Genomic DNA, 13,464 nt, shown 5'->3' on the forward strand with positions numbered 1-13,464 from the left:
TTCAGAATCTGGGCAAGGGGTTGATTCTTCCAAGAAAGCCATCAGAACAGGACACGGGAGCTCACATCCCATAAGGCTAGTACAACAGGCAGCACAGAAAGAAGCAGGATAGATATGTGGGCCCCTGGGAAAGGGGTGGGCAGTTGTGGAGGAGAAAGTGAGTGAAGGGCTGGATGGCAGTGGACAGCCAGGAGCAGAGAGAGGGTTTTGGCTGCTGCCTTAGATGTTGTTTTTTTAGGAAGCTTTGCCATTTCCACGGAGGTTAAAGCCTAGAGTTTAATTTTCAGACACATTACTGGTAGACTGCTGTTTCTATAACTTTCATCAGACCTAGAAGAGACTGGGAGCTTGGGTTCTGACTTTGCTAACGCCAAATACCAGACCCATGCTTCTACTTGGAGCCATGGTCTGCTGTCAAGAACTTCACACTCTGACCTCATCTAGCAGTTCCCCATTCAAAACATTTTGATGACTCACTTGGCTGAACACACTACGTGCTAAGGTACAAAATGACTTAGGATGTGATATGGCCTTTTTTTCCCTCAAATCTTTCCCATGGCCTAATGAGACAGTTGGTTGTGAACTTCACACGCTTCCTCAAACCTCTCCCCTCCTGGCAGCACACTGGTTTCGGAGGCAGCCTCTGAGCTAGCCAATACTCAAAGGTATTATTGCACCAGTCACAGAATAATAATAGCAAACTGCTAAATGTCCAGCAGATCATCTAGAATGATCGTCAAATAGATCTACTGGTTAGAATGCACATTTGGCCTGAAACACAATGTGAGATTCTTTTGAGATTAATAATTTTTAAAGAGATGGGAGAGGGTAGGGAAGAATGAATAAGCAGAACACAGAGACTTTTTAGGGCAGTGAAAAAACTCTGTATGACACTATAATGATGGATACATGTCATATATTTGTGCAAACCCAGAGCATATGTATAATGCCAAGAGTGAACCCTAATATCAACTATGGGCTTCAGGTAATTATGATGTGTCAGTGTAGGATCGTCAATTGTAACAAATGTGCAACTCTGGTAGGGGATGTAATGTAGGTGAAGGCTGTACATTTGTGTGCATGGAGTGGGATACAGGGAAATCTCTATACCTTCCCTATAATTTTGCTGTGAAAACCTAAAATTGCTCTAAAAAACACAAAATCCTGGGGTGCCTGTGTGGCTCAGTCAGCTAACCATCTGACTTTAGCCCAGGTCATGATCTCATGACTTATGAGTTCGAGCTCTGTGTCAGGCCCTGTGCTGACAGCTCAGAGCCAGAAGCCTGCTTTGGATTCTGTAACTCCCTTTCTCTCTCTGCACCCTCCTACCTACCTACCACTCACACTCTGTTTCTTTCTCTCTCTCAAAAATAAAATAAACATTTAAAAAAATTTTTAAAGGGGTGCCTAGGTGGCTCAGTCAGTTAAGCGTCCAACTTCAGCTTAGGTCATGATCTCGTGGTTCATGAGTTCGAGCCCTGTGTCAGACTCTGCGCAGACAGCTGAGAGCCTGGAGCCTGCTTTGCACTCTGTGTCTCCCTCTCTCTGCCCCCCACCCCTGGTGCTCTTTCTCTCTCTCTCTCTGACACACAAATAAATAAATGTTAAAAAACAAAACAAAACAAAAATTGTAAAGTCTGAATTAAAAAAAAAAAGAAGAGCCAGTCCTTATTAACTAGGGTGTAATGAGGAGGAACAATCATCTTGTCTTCCCATATTTTTATGTTGTTTTATCTTATTTCATGTTTCATTTTATTTTATGTTTCTTACCAACCAATGATTATGGTAACATTCAATAGTAAGAATGTGTCACTTAGCATTTGGATCAAATGGAGGAGATGAAAAATTGATCTTCCTTTTCTCACATTCTCTGTTATCTTCATTTCCCTTACATCAAATATTAAAAACTTATCTACTTCTTACCTTGCATTTCAATAGTACATTACATTCACCAGTCACTTCCCAGCTCAAATACTCAGCAAAATGAGGACCTATAAAATTTTAATGACTTCAGTAATCACTCTATTAACTACAAATGCAAAATCAAAGCTCATTCTTAAGTTCCAAAGAGATAAATGCATGAAGCGATATTTTAAAATTCAAGATTAGTTTTCAAATATTTAAATGGATATATATTTAATAATAAATATTTTCAAATATTTTTATTTATCAGGGTATTATTAACATAAGTAAAAATAATGCATTTTAATTTGTTAGGGAAATAATCATGGATATTTTGTTCAAGAAATGAAGTTTTCCTCTTTACTCACTGCCCATTTTTACCTTGTTTCCTGATCCATTCTTGCCGCTGGAATTCAGCTTCTTTCTGGAGTTTTTTATAAACTAAAGATTAAAAAACAAGGAAGTATGAAATTGAGTTGAGTGGTATAAATGTATATGCCAGTCACTGTGCTAAGTGATTTATATTCAATATTTAACACTTGTACATCCCAACCCTCTATTTGTTATAAATCTTTATGATGAAGAAGTAGGCTTAGAAAGGTCAAATAAATTGTTTAAGATCATTAACTAGGATATAGTGTAGTATTGGAAGTTGCAAATGTAGAGATTTGCATTTAATCCAATTTAATGTCCATGTTAAGTGCCACATTTTAAATCTCAGTTATTTCTACAGTGGCTTATTACAGCTAACATATAATCTAGTTATAAAGTATGACTAATTGATTTGGCATGCACTACTTTTGCATATTTTTCTTCTTAATTTAATTCATTTAAAGTAAGTACACAATATAAGGTAGTATCATCTTTTCTGAGATACATATACAGACTTAGTTATTGCAATCTCCTTCACTGGAGAATTTTAGTAATGAATACTTGTTTATATATGAGATGATTAAACTGCAGTCTTCCCTGTGGGCTACAGATAAATCTGGTATCCTTCTAAATTAACTTTCATTTCTATGAAATGAAATACTATGGAAAGTATTAACTAAAAATTGGATTCCAATTTTGAAATAGAAGAAGCAATTTCTACTGCCTTCCATGTGTGTCATGGGTATTTGCACTGAAGGGAGCAGCAAAGTCTTTCAGTTGATGTTCCACAGAATTCTTACCATCTCCAATGAGAACAAGAGTAGAATGGCCAGTTGCTTTTCCATCTTGAAGCTGGAAAGTATATGTTCCCTCATCCTCATCCTGTAGCTTTTCCATGAACATTTCAATTATACCAGTGTTTCGGTCAACATGCATCTTATATTTCTTCAATGTGAAACGAAAACAGAAATCAGTAAGCTAGATATGATGATTATGCTTGATGGAATAAACACAAACCCCAAAGAATCGTAGTTTTAACAAATTTTTTGTTCATATTTCTTTTTAGATGAGCAAGCTTTCAAAATCTTGTACCCAGGAAAATGAAAACATTATGTGGAATAAATGACTTTGACCAGAACTGATTACTAAAGTTTCTGAAATTTAATTTTTTAAATACAAATTAAGTTTTATTGTCCCAAGTCACAAATTTTGTCAAAAACATGTTTTTAGATTGCCATTTTACCTTCCAGTTTACACTAGCTTCAATTAGCAGAATAATGCAAAAAATAGGCAGCATGAGGGATGTGTTTTGGCTCACTCATGGCTATATCCCTAGCATCTTGTACATGCATGGTATATAGCTGGCAATTAATAAATAGCTGCAGAGTTAATATGGGGATAAAAATGCTTCCAAATGATTTGAAGTCCATTTGTTCTCTATAAACTGAAATTGCCCATTGGATTCTGCTTATTTTATCATACTGCTTAGGCAACTTTTTTTCAATGTAAAGATAAATCTTAGCTGTGGTGTATAAGCACAGTTCTCCAATGGATTGGAATTAATAAAGTTTTCCTATAAATTGTCACAGAATGAAGGCTCAGGTCTGGGGTCAATTCTGTGCTGCAATTTGTGCTCCAGAGTTCCCCTGAAGGAAGCCAGTCTCCAACTGAGACCACATTCTTGCTTAGCTGTTGTCTACCTTAGCTTCTTTCCCTAATCCCCACTCCTGAGAGTCCTCCCCCATAAATCAATTGAAAGAGAAACTTAATTCAGACTGTCCTTCTAAGGAACTTAGCCTAAGACAGTAATTTCCACCCAATGAAATAGCATAAGCGCTAATTGCAATGACAATGGGCAGCTCTCTAAGTTCAAGGTATGTATGTGTATGTGGGCAACAACATGAAAGCGTGTGTGAACACATGAAGGGGAATGTGTCTATGTGCATGTGTGTATGAGTAGTCAGAGGGTGATGCCAACACTGCTTTTCCTTCCCTCCAGTGGTCAGGCAATGAGCACAACAGTCAAAGAGAATATTTTGAAAACAGGGAGAAGAGGGGCCACAGTGGACTCTGTGTGACCTATTCAGGCTCTACACACAGTGGCTAAATGAGTTGAAAAGAAATATATTACATAATCTCCTGCTATTTATGTTATTTATTATCCCCCTCACTAAAAAATCCTGAAATGTTTTAAAAACATATCTTGATGAGTCGTGAATAATGGCAAAGTCACACCTCTCTCCCGTCTTTTTGAGTCTCTCATTCATACCCGTGATAGCACAGGTGAACCCAAGTTCTTCAGTACCACTGGGTGCTGGCCTGATCCTGGTTCTACTGATATCTAGGGGGGACAAATAGAGTGTAGATGTTGTAACTCTGTCTATGGAAACTATGTGTTGAAAGCAAAGCAAAGAGTAGATACACACAACTACCTATGTAAATAAGACATCAATAGACATACATACACACAGAAGCGCAGAATACAAACCAATATGTGTATTACAAAACTGTAAGAATTTGTGATTTGTCCCTTCCAAGTCTTTAAAGTTTTTCTTACAATAAAAATGTATTGCATTTTTAACCAGAAGAGCAATGAAAGACATTTTTACTATGATTTTTTCTGAGCCATCAAGATAATAGAAGCCATTTCTTCCCTGGGAAGAACCAAGTTCCTGCTGGAGTTTCTGATGGGAGTATGCGAGTTCAGGGAAGGGTTCTTGCTCCTCTGCCTTCTCAGGAGAGCAGTGCAATTTGCATGGGTAACAGTACTTCTTGATTTGCCTGGGAGAGTTTTGGTTCAATTTTTGTCCTGGAAAAATTATTACTAGAACCCTCTTTCATTTTCAAATGTGTCCCAGTTTGGATAATATGATATAGTTGATCAATATTTTCCTCTCCTTTTTTTTTTTTTTACATATGAAATGACCTAAACTCCTCCACTCCATGCTCAGTGGGTTTCATGACCACTTGCCCGCATCTTAATAGGGCTTTCTCAGCACATTCTACAGTGATATGTTTAGAATCTATAAGGTGGAAAACATACCGGCCCTTCAAAAATCTCCTTGTCGTTAAAGATGTAGGTGACCTTGGTGTTGCCAGATACCTTCTCAGCCTGCATCCAAAACCGAACCTGGCCTTTCTCCAAAATTTCAACTGCCAACTCTGACTTAACTGGAACAGCTATGTACAATAAAAATAAAAATAATAATTTTATTGGTAACCAATTGTATTAATACAGATTTTTCAGTGAAAACACACACAGCAGAAATGACAAGATAGCAGTTTGCTTCTTGCAAAGCCTGGAGACAGTAAGAACATTGTAGGGAAAGAAGGTTATTCAGGGATGGAAGACCTGGATTCTAATCCTGCTCCTACTTTGGGCAGGTCATTCCACTTCTCTGAGTCATAAATGTCTCAACTGTAAAAATGAGGAAGATGAACTTAACCTCCAACCTGTCTGACTCTACTGTGGCTTTGGTTAGGTTTATTTAGGGACAATAACAAAGTGTGCTGAAATAGCCTTGGGCTGGTCCCAGGAGAGCTATAGCCTAGGCCAATGCCAGCAACTAACATTAAACTGTGTGATATTAGGCAGATTACTTCATATATTTGGACCTCAGCTGACTCATTTATAAATGAAGGGGATTGAACTGAATGTCCTAAATGGCCAAGATAATTTTCAGCTCCAATATTCTATAATCTCAATTGCTACAAAATATTGGGAAAGGAGTTAAATTTTATTTTTTTCAACAACTTAATTCACTATAAACATTCTTCCAAATGTTTTTAAATATGAATTTTAAAACAGAATTAATTTTGATTATATATATATAAGATGAACCAGCTTATCATTTAAACCCTATTCATCCCACTGGTATACCAGTTCATTTAAGTTCTTAAACCAGGCAAAATTTTTCAGAGGCAAATACTTGAGTCACTATTAAGGTATATTAAAATATGGCAAGGCTTGCCTCACAAATAAAGTGAAGGAATCATATGGTGTCTCTGATTTATATCTGTATTGCTTAAGCCATTTGAGCCTGAATGAAATTTCAATCTTTGGCTGAGATATCTCAAAGACAGTTTTCTAAATTTCTTGTAACTTGAAAGTGTTCTTTATAAAGGATCCTGCAACCAATGTTTTTGTATCAGAAGTGGCTCCAGGGCAAACTTTGTGGAAAAGCATGGTTGTTTCTCAAAATTTAGTAATCTTGCACTTCCTTTAGGAGAAATCATCACCCTTTGCTTTCTCTAAACTGTTCTTAAGCTAATCGGAAAATTTCAACATATGCTACATTTTAAACATTAAGCTTCCCAAACCTGTATAAAATGTACATTAATATTTCTTTGTACTTATCCTAAAACTATCCTTTCCAAGCTTTAAGGGATGCCTTTAATTTGTACGGTTCCATAGTCATTGTAAAACTCAGTTACAGATTTGTTCCAATGCAGAACTAAAAGGAGGTTCAGATGTTATCTACTGAGGGGTGTCCATAGTGGATGGGCTCTGGTGTCCCACTATGACCTTGGATAGTTATCTCCTCTAGAAACCTTGTGTTCCTCACTTACTAACATGGATATGATCTGCCTCATAAGACCACCAATAAGAGTGAATATCATGCCAGAAGACATGAAGACACTGTGAATAATGACCAGTGCTCAAGAAAGGTTAGTTCTTTCTCCCCTAATTTACTGAAAATCATGAGCCCCAGGAGATGAGACCAGGGCTATGCCCTCTATTCTGTGCTCCTTTCAGTCCTGGCTGTCCAGTCTGAAGAACACTAGTGGTTTTCCAGTGTAAGCAAGTCTGAGTAAAGCACCATGGATAGATTCTAGTCTTGTGAGAGCAGAGGCTAAGCTTTCTACCTACAGGACACTGATGCTTGCTTCAAGTAACTCTTGAGGGGAATGGAAAGTAGAATCTCTCCTAGAAGTCTGGAGACCTTGTTCTGGGAAATCTAATACATGAGTGATGAGGTTGCCTAAGAGGGCCAGAGTGGTGGTAGAGGAGAAAGGGCAGGCCCTCCTGAAAATTTCAAGCTCCCTTAATGTTATCTGTCCTCTCTGAGTAATAGGAACATCATCAGAGGAAACATTGGCCACCAGTAATGGCCTGAGAGGGTGTGGTGGCAAAGAGCAGGTGCACACACAGTACAGTTTATGTACTGTAGTCTAGTTACCTAATCTCCTTGGGCTTCATAGTCTACATCTCTTAAATGAAATCACCTTAGAACCGAAACTTTTCAGGTCATTGTGGAGTTTAAATGATATATTTCATTTAAGCACCCTATACATACACTGGCATGTAATAAGTGATCTATAAATTTGGCTATATTTTGGTACCTTTTTCCTTTTCCAGTTAATTCAACAAAACTCTACAAGTACATTTGATAAAATATAATATACTGATACCTAAGAGGACATAACAAATAGATGTAATTGATGTACATGTGCTTGCATATACCGGCACACATAGAGAATATGGGTACAGGGAGATAATACCCAAGAGATATTATGCAAGACATTGACGAGACTGAAGTATACCTTCCATTATCTCCCTCAGAATACCTTTTGGAGAACAAGGTAAGTTTCTCTCAGGTAAGTTGCCTCTGTGCACTGCAACTTAACATCAATGCTGCCAAGACCCACTAGGCTATTTTCTGTTTTTAGCTTTATACATTTAAATTTTTTTCTTCTTCTCAGTCCTAGATTTCTTTAGGCTCTTTTCTCTGGAACTTAATTTCCTCCAGCAAAATATCTGTATTTTTTTTTGTCGGTTTAAGGCATATGTTTAGTGGTTTTCAAAATATTTTTGATAACAGCTTAAACTAAGAGAATTTACTGTGCCATGGGCTAAAGGAACACCATACTCTTTTTTTTTACATTCAGTAAGAAACAAGACCCATTTAAAACTTCATAAAATCTCAAGAAAAGACTTAATTATGTGTCAACATTTACTAAAATTAAGTGGGTATAAATTGAGAAACTAATATGCCACTTTGACTCTATCATCAGATCTCTGAAAACATTCATGTAGTGGCCAAGCTGATTTAATGGTTGGAGCGGGGAGAAAAATGTGGGAGCTGTATTATTTAAAATGCTGCTTCAAGGTGCCTGGGTGTTTCAGTTGGCTAAGCGTCTGCTTCTTGATTTTGGCTCAGGTCATGATTCCAGGGTCATGGGGCTGAGCCCTGTGTCAGGCTCTGTGCTGAGCTTGGAGCCGGCTTAAGATTCTCTCTCTCTCTCACCCTCTCTCCACCACTTTGCTCTCTCTCAAATTAAAATAAAATAAAATAAAATAAAATAAGATAAAGTAAAATAAAATAAAATGCTACTTCAATGGGCTAAGCAAATCTCTGATACTGGCACGATACTGATCCTGGCATGTCAGAGTTTTTAACACATCCCTGAATTCTCTCGCTTTGCCTACCCAGTGCCACACCAGGGCTCTAATAAAAAGGGAACCTGAATTTGCTACTATCCTCTTTCCTAGAACCAGTAATTAGAGTGATTATGCTTATGAAAAATATAATATCTCAGCCTCCATGACAGAGACATTGGGCAATTATGCCTCCGAGTCCATCTGATCACTGACCTTCAGGGAGACTCGGGCACCTCCACTTCAACACTGACACCCCATGTTGTCTCATCCCTAGCCTTTAAGCTAAATGTAAATGCTGTTTGGTTTGGCCGTTGCCTAGACACTTTGCCAGTGTTTATTGTCTGACTCACTAGAATAGTGGAACCTGCTGTTTGCTTCCATTTCTACCAATGTTTGAGAGTAGACAGTGTGATCACGGATGGTCAGCACAGTGACCCTCTCCTTTACTCCTTATTTCACAGCCCTAGGGGACATGAAGGGAAAGCATCCTCTTACAGATCTTCCACAAGTAGGTATTTTGAGGATCACTATTCTATTTCAATTAGTACTTATATTTTTCCTGAAGAGCTGTAGGACCAGCCAATACTATAGCCAATCTCTCACAGCATCTCCAGACAGTCGGTGCTATAAAATATTACAACAGCCATTTCTAGAAAAGATACTAAGGCACAGGGAAATTAAAATAAGTTGCTCAGGTTCATAGAGTGGGTCAAAAGTACTTAATAAAGAGAATACAGGTCAAATACCTACCTTCCATACAATTAAAAAAATGATAATAACTTTTTGAGACACCATAGTATTACTTTTCAAGTGTTATGGTGAATAAGCAGACAGATAAAAATGGCTCTCTCTCAGAATTCAGCAAGTCTGTATCTTACTTCCACGCCTCACAGGCATGCCATTGTGCTGCTTTGTTGAACAAAGTTGGTTTTGAACAACTGAGGCCAGCCTCACGATGGAACAAGCATTTCTTGGGAATGGAAAAGAAGTCAGATAATTGGCTCCAGCGCAGTGTTTGTTTTTTAATCACAGCCTTCACTGGGACTTTCAGGAATGCCACAGGCCTTCCTCTTGGAAAAATGCACATATACAAACACGCAAGGTTTTGCCTACAGTCTGGAGTCATGGTGTAGTTTCCTGAGTTCCTGAGAATTCTGTATTGTGAAAGGAATTATATTTTAGCGACTAAACAGTAAAAAAAAAAATCCTGATTTAAAAGAGTCAGTGTGGATTATTTCTCTCTACTTGTTTTCTCAAACTCTAGGGTATAACTTTCTAGATAATCTCCTAGTTTGGTCAATAGATATCAGTGGCAAGAGACCTTATCATCAGGTCAATGGAACTTTCCAAGTGTCATTTCACACTTCTTTCTCTTCTTTTAGGTGTCAACTGTGAAGTTTAATCTTTTATGTGGAAAGTGCTTTATTGAAGAGTTTGTAGATAGTGCAGAGAGATTCTTTTTCTAAGGCATCTTTACCTTATTTTCCAGGAGTTTAAAATGATAGCTAAGGTCTTTAGATTATCTTTTTTTAGAGGTATGATTCTTCTGTTATATGCTAACATTAAATTGCTCAGAAAGAGGTTGGTTTGCCTAAAAAACATGCGAATTAATGTATCCAGAATTATATAATTTATAGGTTTCCAAAATACATAGGCAAAAGGTGAAGAACTTGATTATTCAGCTGTTACACCTATGTAACCTGACACTTCACCATATCACAGAGCATGGGACATTTTTTCTACATTAGTATTTGTATCTCTTTAGAACAATGGCAAAGATAAAAGTAGCACTTCTGGAAGTGCATTTGTAGCTACCAGTCTATATTCCATTGTGTGTTCTCAAGAGTCTCTTGTTTTGATCCCGTGAAAGTTGTCTTCTGACCTCTTCCAGAAGTCACCACCTAGCAGAATTGGTAAACTCTGTGAATGTACGGTGGACACTTACTTGGGAACTTGTGTTCTTGGCTGAGAGCTAGTAACCGTTTCAACTCTGTAGGGAGAAAAAAAGAACAATTAAACTACTTAAACAAAAGTTGCCTGATCCCAGAGGATCATTGATGAATCAATTAAAGCAGTGTTAGACTTGTGAATAGATGGATTTTAAGCGTACCGTCCTCATCTATCACGTAGCTTGACGCTATTCCATCTGTGTCTGTTACATCACAAGAATAAATGCCAATGTCTTCCGTCCCAAGGTCCTTGAAGGTCATTTTCGTTCTGCACAACAGAACACTCTTGTTAAGAAGGGAGGCAGAGCAGGGTCTGTGGGCTGGCATCCTGTATTGTATCCAGGAGATTATCCATGCTACTTTCTTTATGGGAGCACTTGCTCCTAACTCCCCTACTCATTGAAAACTTGCTCATTCTTGCTACTTCTAGGAAATTTTCCTGACTTCCTCCTGGGGATGGGAGGATGACAGGCAACAGGAGTGGGGAGCTGGTACAATCCTCCCATCCCCAAGCTATGTTGCATATCAATGCCCATCCCCCCAAAAGATATTTTTAGCTGGCACACCCTTGCTGGGGAAACCTAAACATTTCCCCCCACAGGGCAGAACCTTCTGCTGACAACTCCAAGAGCCTCTCTGTTATCCTTTGCACTTTCCTTTTTGAGGTTATCATACTGCATTCGGTATTACCTAGTTTAGTATATGTATGCCTCCACTATATAGTCATTGTGCCTTTAGAGATGAAATCTATTTTATTTCCTCTTGTGTCTTCTAGCATCCAATAACTCTTCTGACACATAATATGTGCTTAATAAATATTTGTGGAATGAATGGGTCAATGGTTTAGTTCACTGTGTTTTCTACCTTTGGTGAGTGATTTTGCTAGTCAGTGTCTAAATCAGCCAAACATAAATGGGAGCCAAGTGCACAAATTGGAAGAAAAAATGAAAAGTTTGATTGCCTTTTCTTTAATCAGATTTATGTTTTACTTCAAGGACTTTACAGCACGCTGATAGAAAAATGTCTTTTAGTTACATTCAATATGTCCTTGTCATCCTCCAACAAAATCACTATTTCTTTATTTCTGAGATATTTTGGTCTTCTTTGTAATAAAAAATAATACTTAAAAGCATTTTGCTTTACCAAATGCAATCCAATATGGTTGGAACTATAAAAATATAAAGCTTGCTAAGCAAGGCAAAGTAAGAAGAAAACTTAAAATCTTGGATGTGAAAGAAGTAACTGATCACAAAATTAGTCTCCTTCAATCTCCCATTTTATAGAAAAAGAAATCAGAGGTCCATGGAAGTTCAAAGCTGCCCCAGGTCACATAGCTGGCCCCTGGTAGGGCTGAAACTAGAACTAATCTATCCTATGCTTCCCAAACAAGGTTCTTTCCAGTGTATACTCATAAGTGGTGGTAAAAAAAAAAAACCAGACAAGATTATACCTATTCACTATAGGTATAGTAGATTATACCTATTCATCTATTATATCTACTCACTAAGTTGAATCAGCAAGTGGCAAGTTCTTCCTTGCTCCCTTCCTATAAGCATCCTCACTCTTACTTTAAGAATGCAAAATTTCATAAAATAATGAAAATCATTGTTAAAGCTGACTCTTTTTATATCAATCAAGGCTTTTCCAACATCACAAATGAGATAATATATAGGAAAGCTTTTTAAATAAAATAATATGAAAGTAGTATTTTAAGGTTGACATTGATTATTACTTTTTACATCACCAGATATAAAGTATTTGTGATTTCATCTCCTTATTCCAAGTATTTGAAATAGAAAACAAAGCACTTACTTCACTCTCCTATCATAAAAGGAATCCCATTTGATTATGATTGAAACATTACATACTTGTTGCCTTTGCTTTCAACGTCTAATCGTGGAGAGCCCTCAGTGGATACATAATCTTTGGACCAGTTGAACTGAGAATTTGGAGTCATCTGATCACATTCAAAGTTCAACGAAATTACTCCATCATCATCCACATTTACAACAACCTCTTTGGTTCCTAGAAAATCCAAAACAAGGCACTGATTATTTCCTGATGGAAATCAACAAATTGAGTATTCCTTATTTAGGGAACCATTACTTTAGCCTTCAAGCAGGGCCTTGAGCCTGTGCAAGGGAAAAACCCAACTGCTCCCTGTGAATGAACAAGCCTGCTCTACAATTCAACCTTTATACTGCAACATGGAATTTAATGAATGTGCCATATTTTTCAGGTAGAGCCAATGCCAGTGTAGGGCTGAATAAAAATTGGTTGATACGACTGAAAATACAGTTATAGGAGCAGGTTGGTCATAATACGAAGGATAAGGCAGTCTTGGGCAAAAGAAAAGTTGAATGATCCTTATCAAAACTGAATTGATGACGTTTGCTTCAATAACACCCATATCCAACTACTTTTCAGGAAAGGATAGATGATTGATAAAGAAACCAAAGAGGTAGTAAAAATTGCCTATATTTAAATGATTAAAGTTCATAAATTTAAAAATTATGAAATACATGGAAACTTGTTCTGTAGATAAAATAAGCATACATAAATCTAAAGGTACCCCTGTAGATTAGAATGACAGCAACCTAGACATGACAGTTATTGAACTGTATGGAAATCTAAATGGAAATTAATTTCAAGAGATCCAGATGTTTCAAGAAGATTGGTTTTTAGATTTTAAAAGAAAAACAATTCAGTTAATGTTTTGAGTTCTTGTGTTTTTGAGTTATAATAAACTGCACCCTATCTAATCTAGCAATTCAAAGAGTTTGTACAGCATATAAAATATTCACATCAATGCCTGAATCCAGTTTGAAAGGTAAAATGCTCTCCTCAAATTGACACTCA

The 13,464-nt window shown here is 37.3% G+C and overlaps 1 protein-coding gene across 2 annotated transcripts in view; it reads right to left on the bottom strand.

Moving 5' to 3' along the window:
• The window catches only part of MYOM1 (myomesin 1), a 136,481-nt gene that overhangs the window by 17,685 nt on the left and 105,332 nt on the right, over nucleotides 1–13,464 (bottom strand). For both annotated transcript variants that reach the window (XM_029922472.1, XM_029922471.1), the window contains 7 exons: nucleotides 12,474–12,630; nucleotides 10,767–10,873; nucleotides 10,602–10,646; nucleotides 5,318–5,454; nucleotides 3,075–3,219; nucleotides 2,284–2,343; nucleotides 1,924–1,991 (listed from right to left, as the gene is read on the bottom strand). In XM_029922472.1, the coding sequence (XP_029778332.1) occupies nucleotides 1,924–1,991; nucleotides 2,284–2,343; nucleotides 3,075–3,219; nucleotides 5,318–5,454; nucleotides 10,602–10,646; nucleotides 10,767–10,873; nucleotides 12,474–12,630 (719 nt within the window). The remainder of the gene's footprint in view (nucleotides 1–1,923; nucleotides 1,992–2,283; nucleotides 2,344–3,074; nucleotides 3,220–5,317; nucleotides 5,455–10,601; nucleotides 10,647–10,766; nucleotides 10,874–12,473; nucleotides 12,631–13,464) is intronic.

This window comes from Suricata suricatta, chromosome 14 (assembly GCF_006229205.1).
Source record: "Suricata suricatta isolate VVHF042 chromosome 14, meerkat_22Aug2017_6uvM2_HiC, whole genome shotgun sequence".
In the NCBI taxonomy this organism is placed as follows: Eukaryota; Metazoa; Chordata; class Mammalia; order Carnivora; family Herpestidae; genus Suricata; species Suricata suricatta.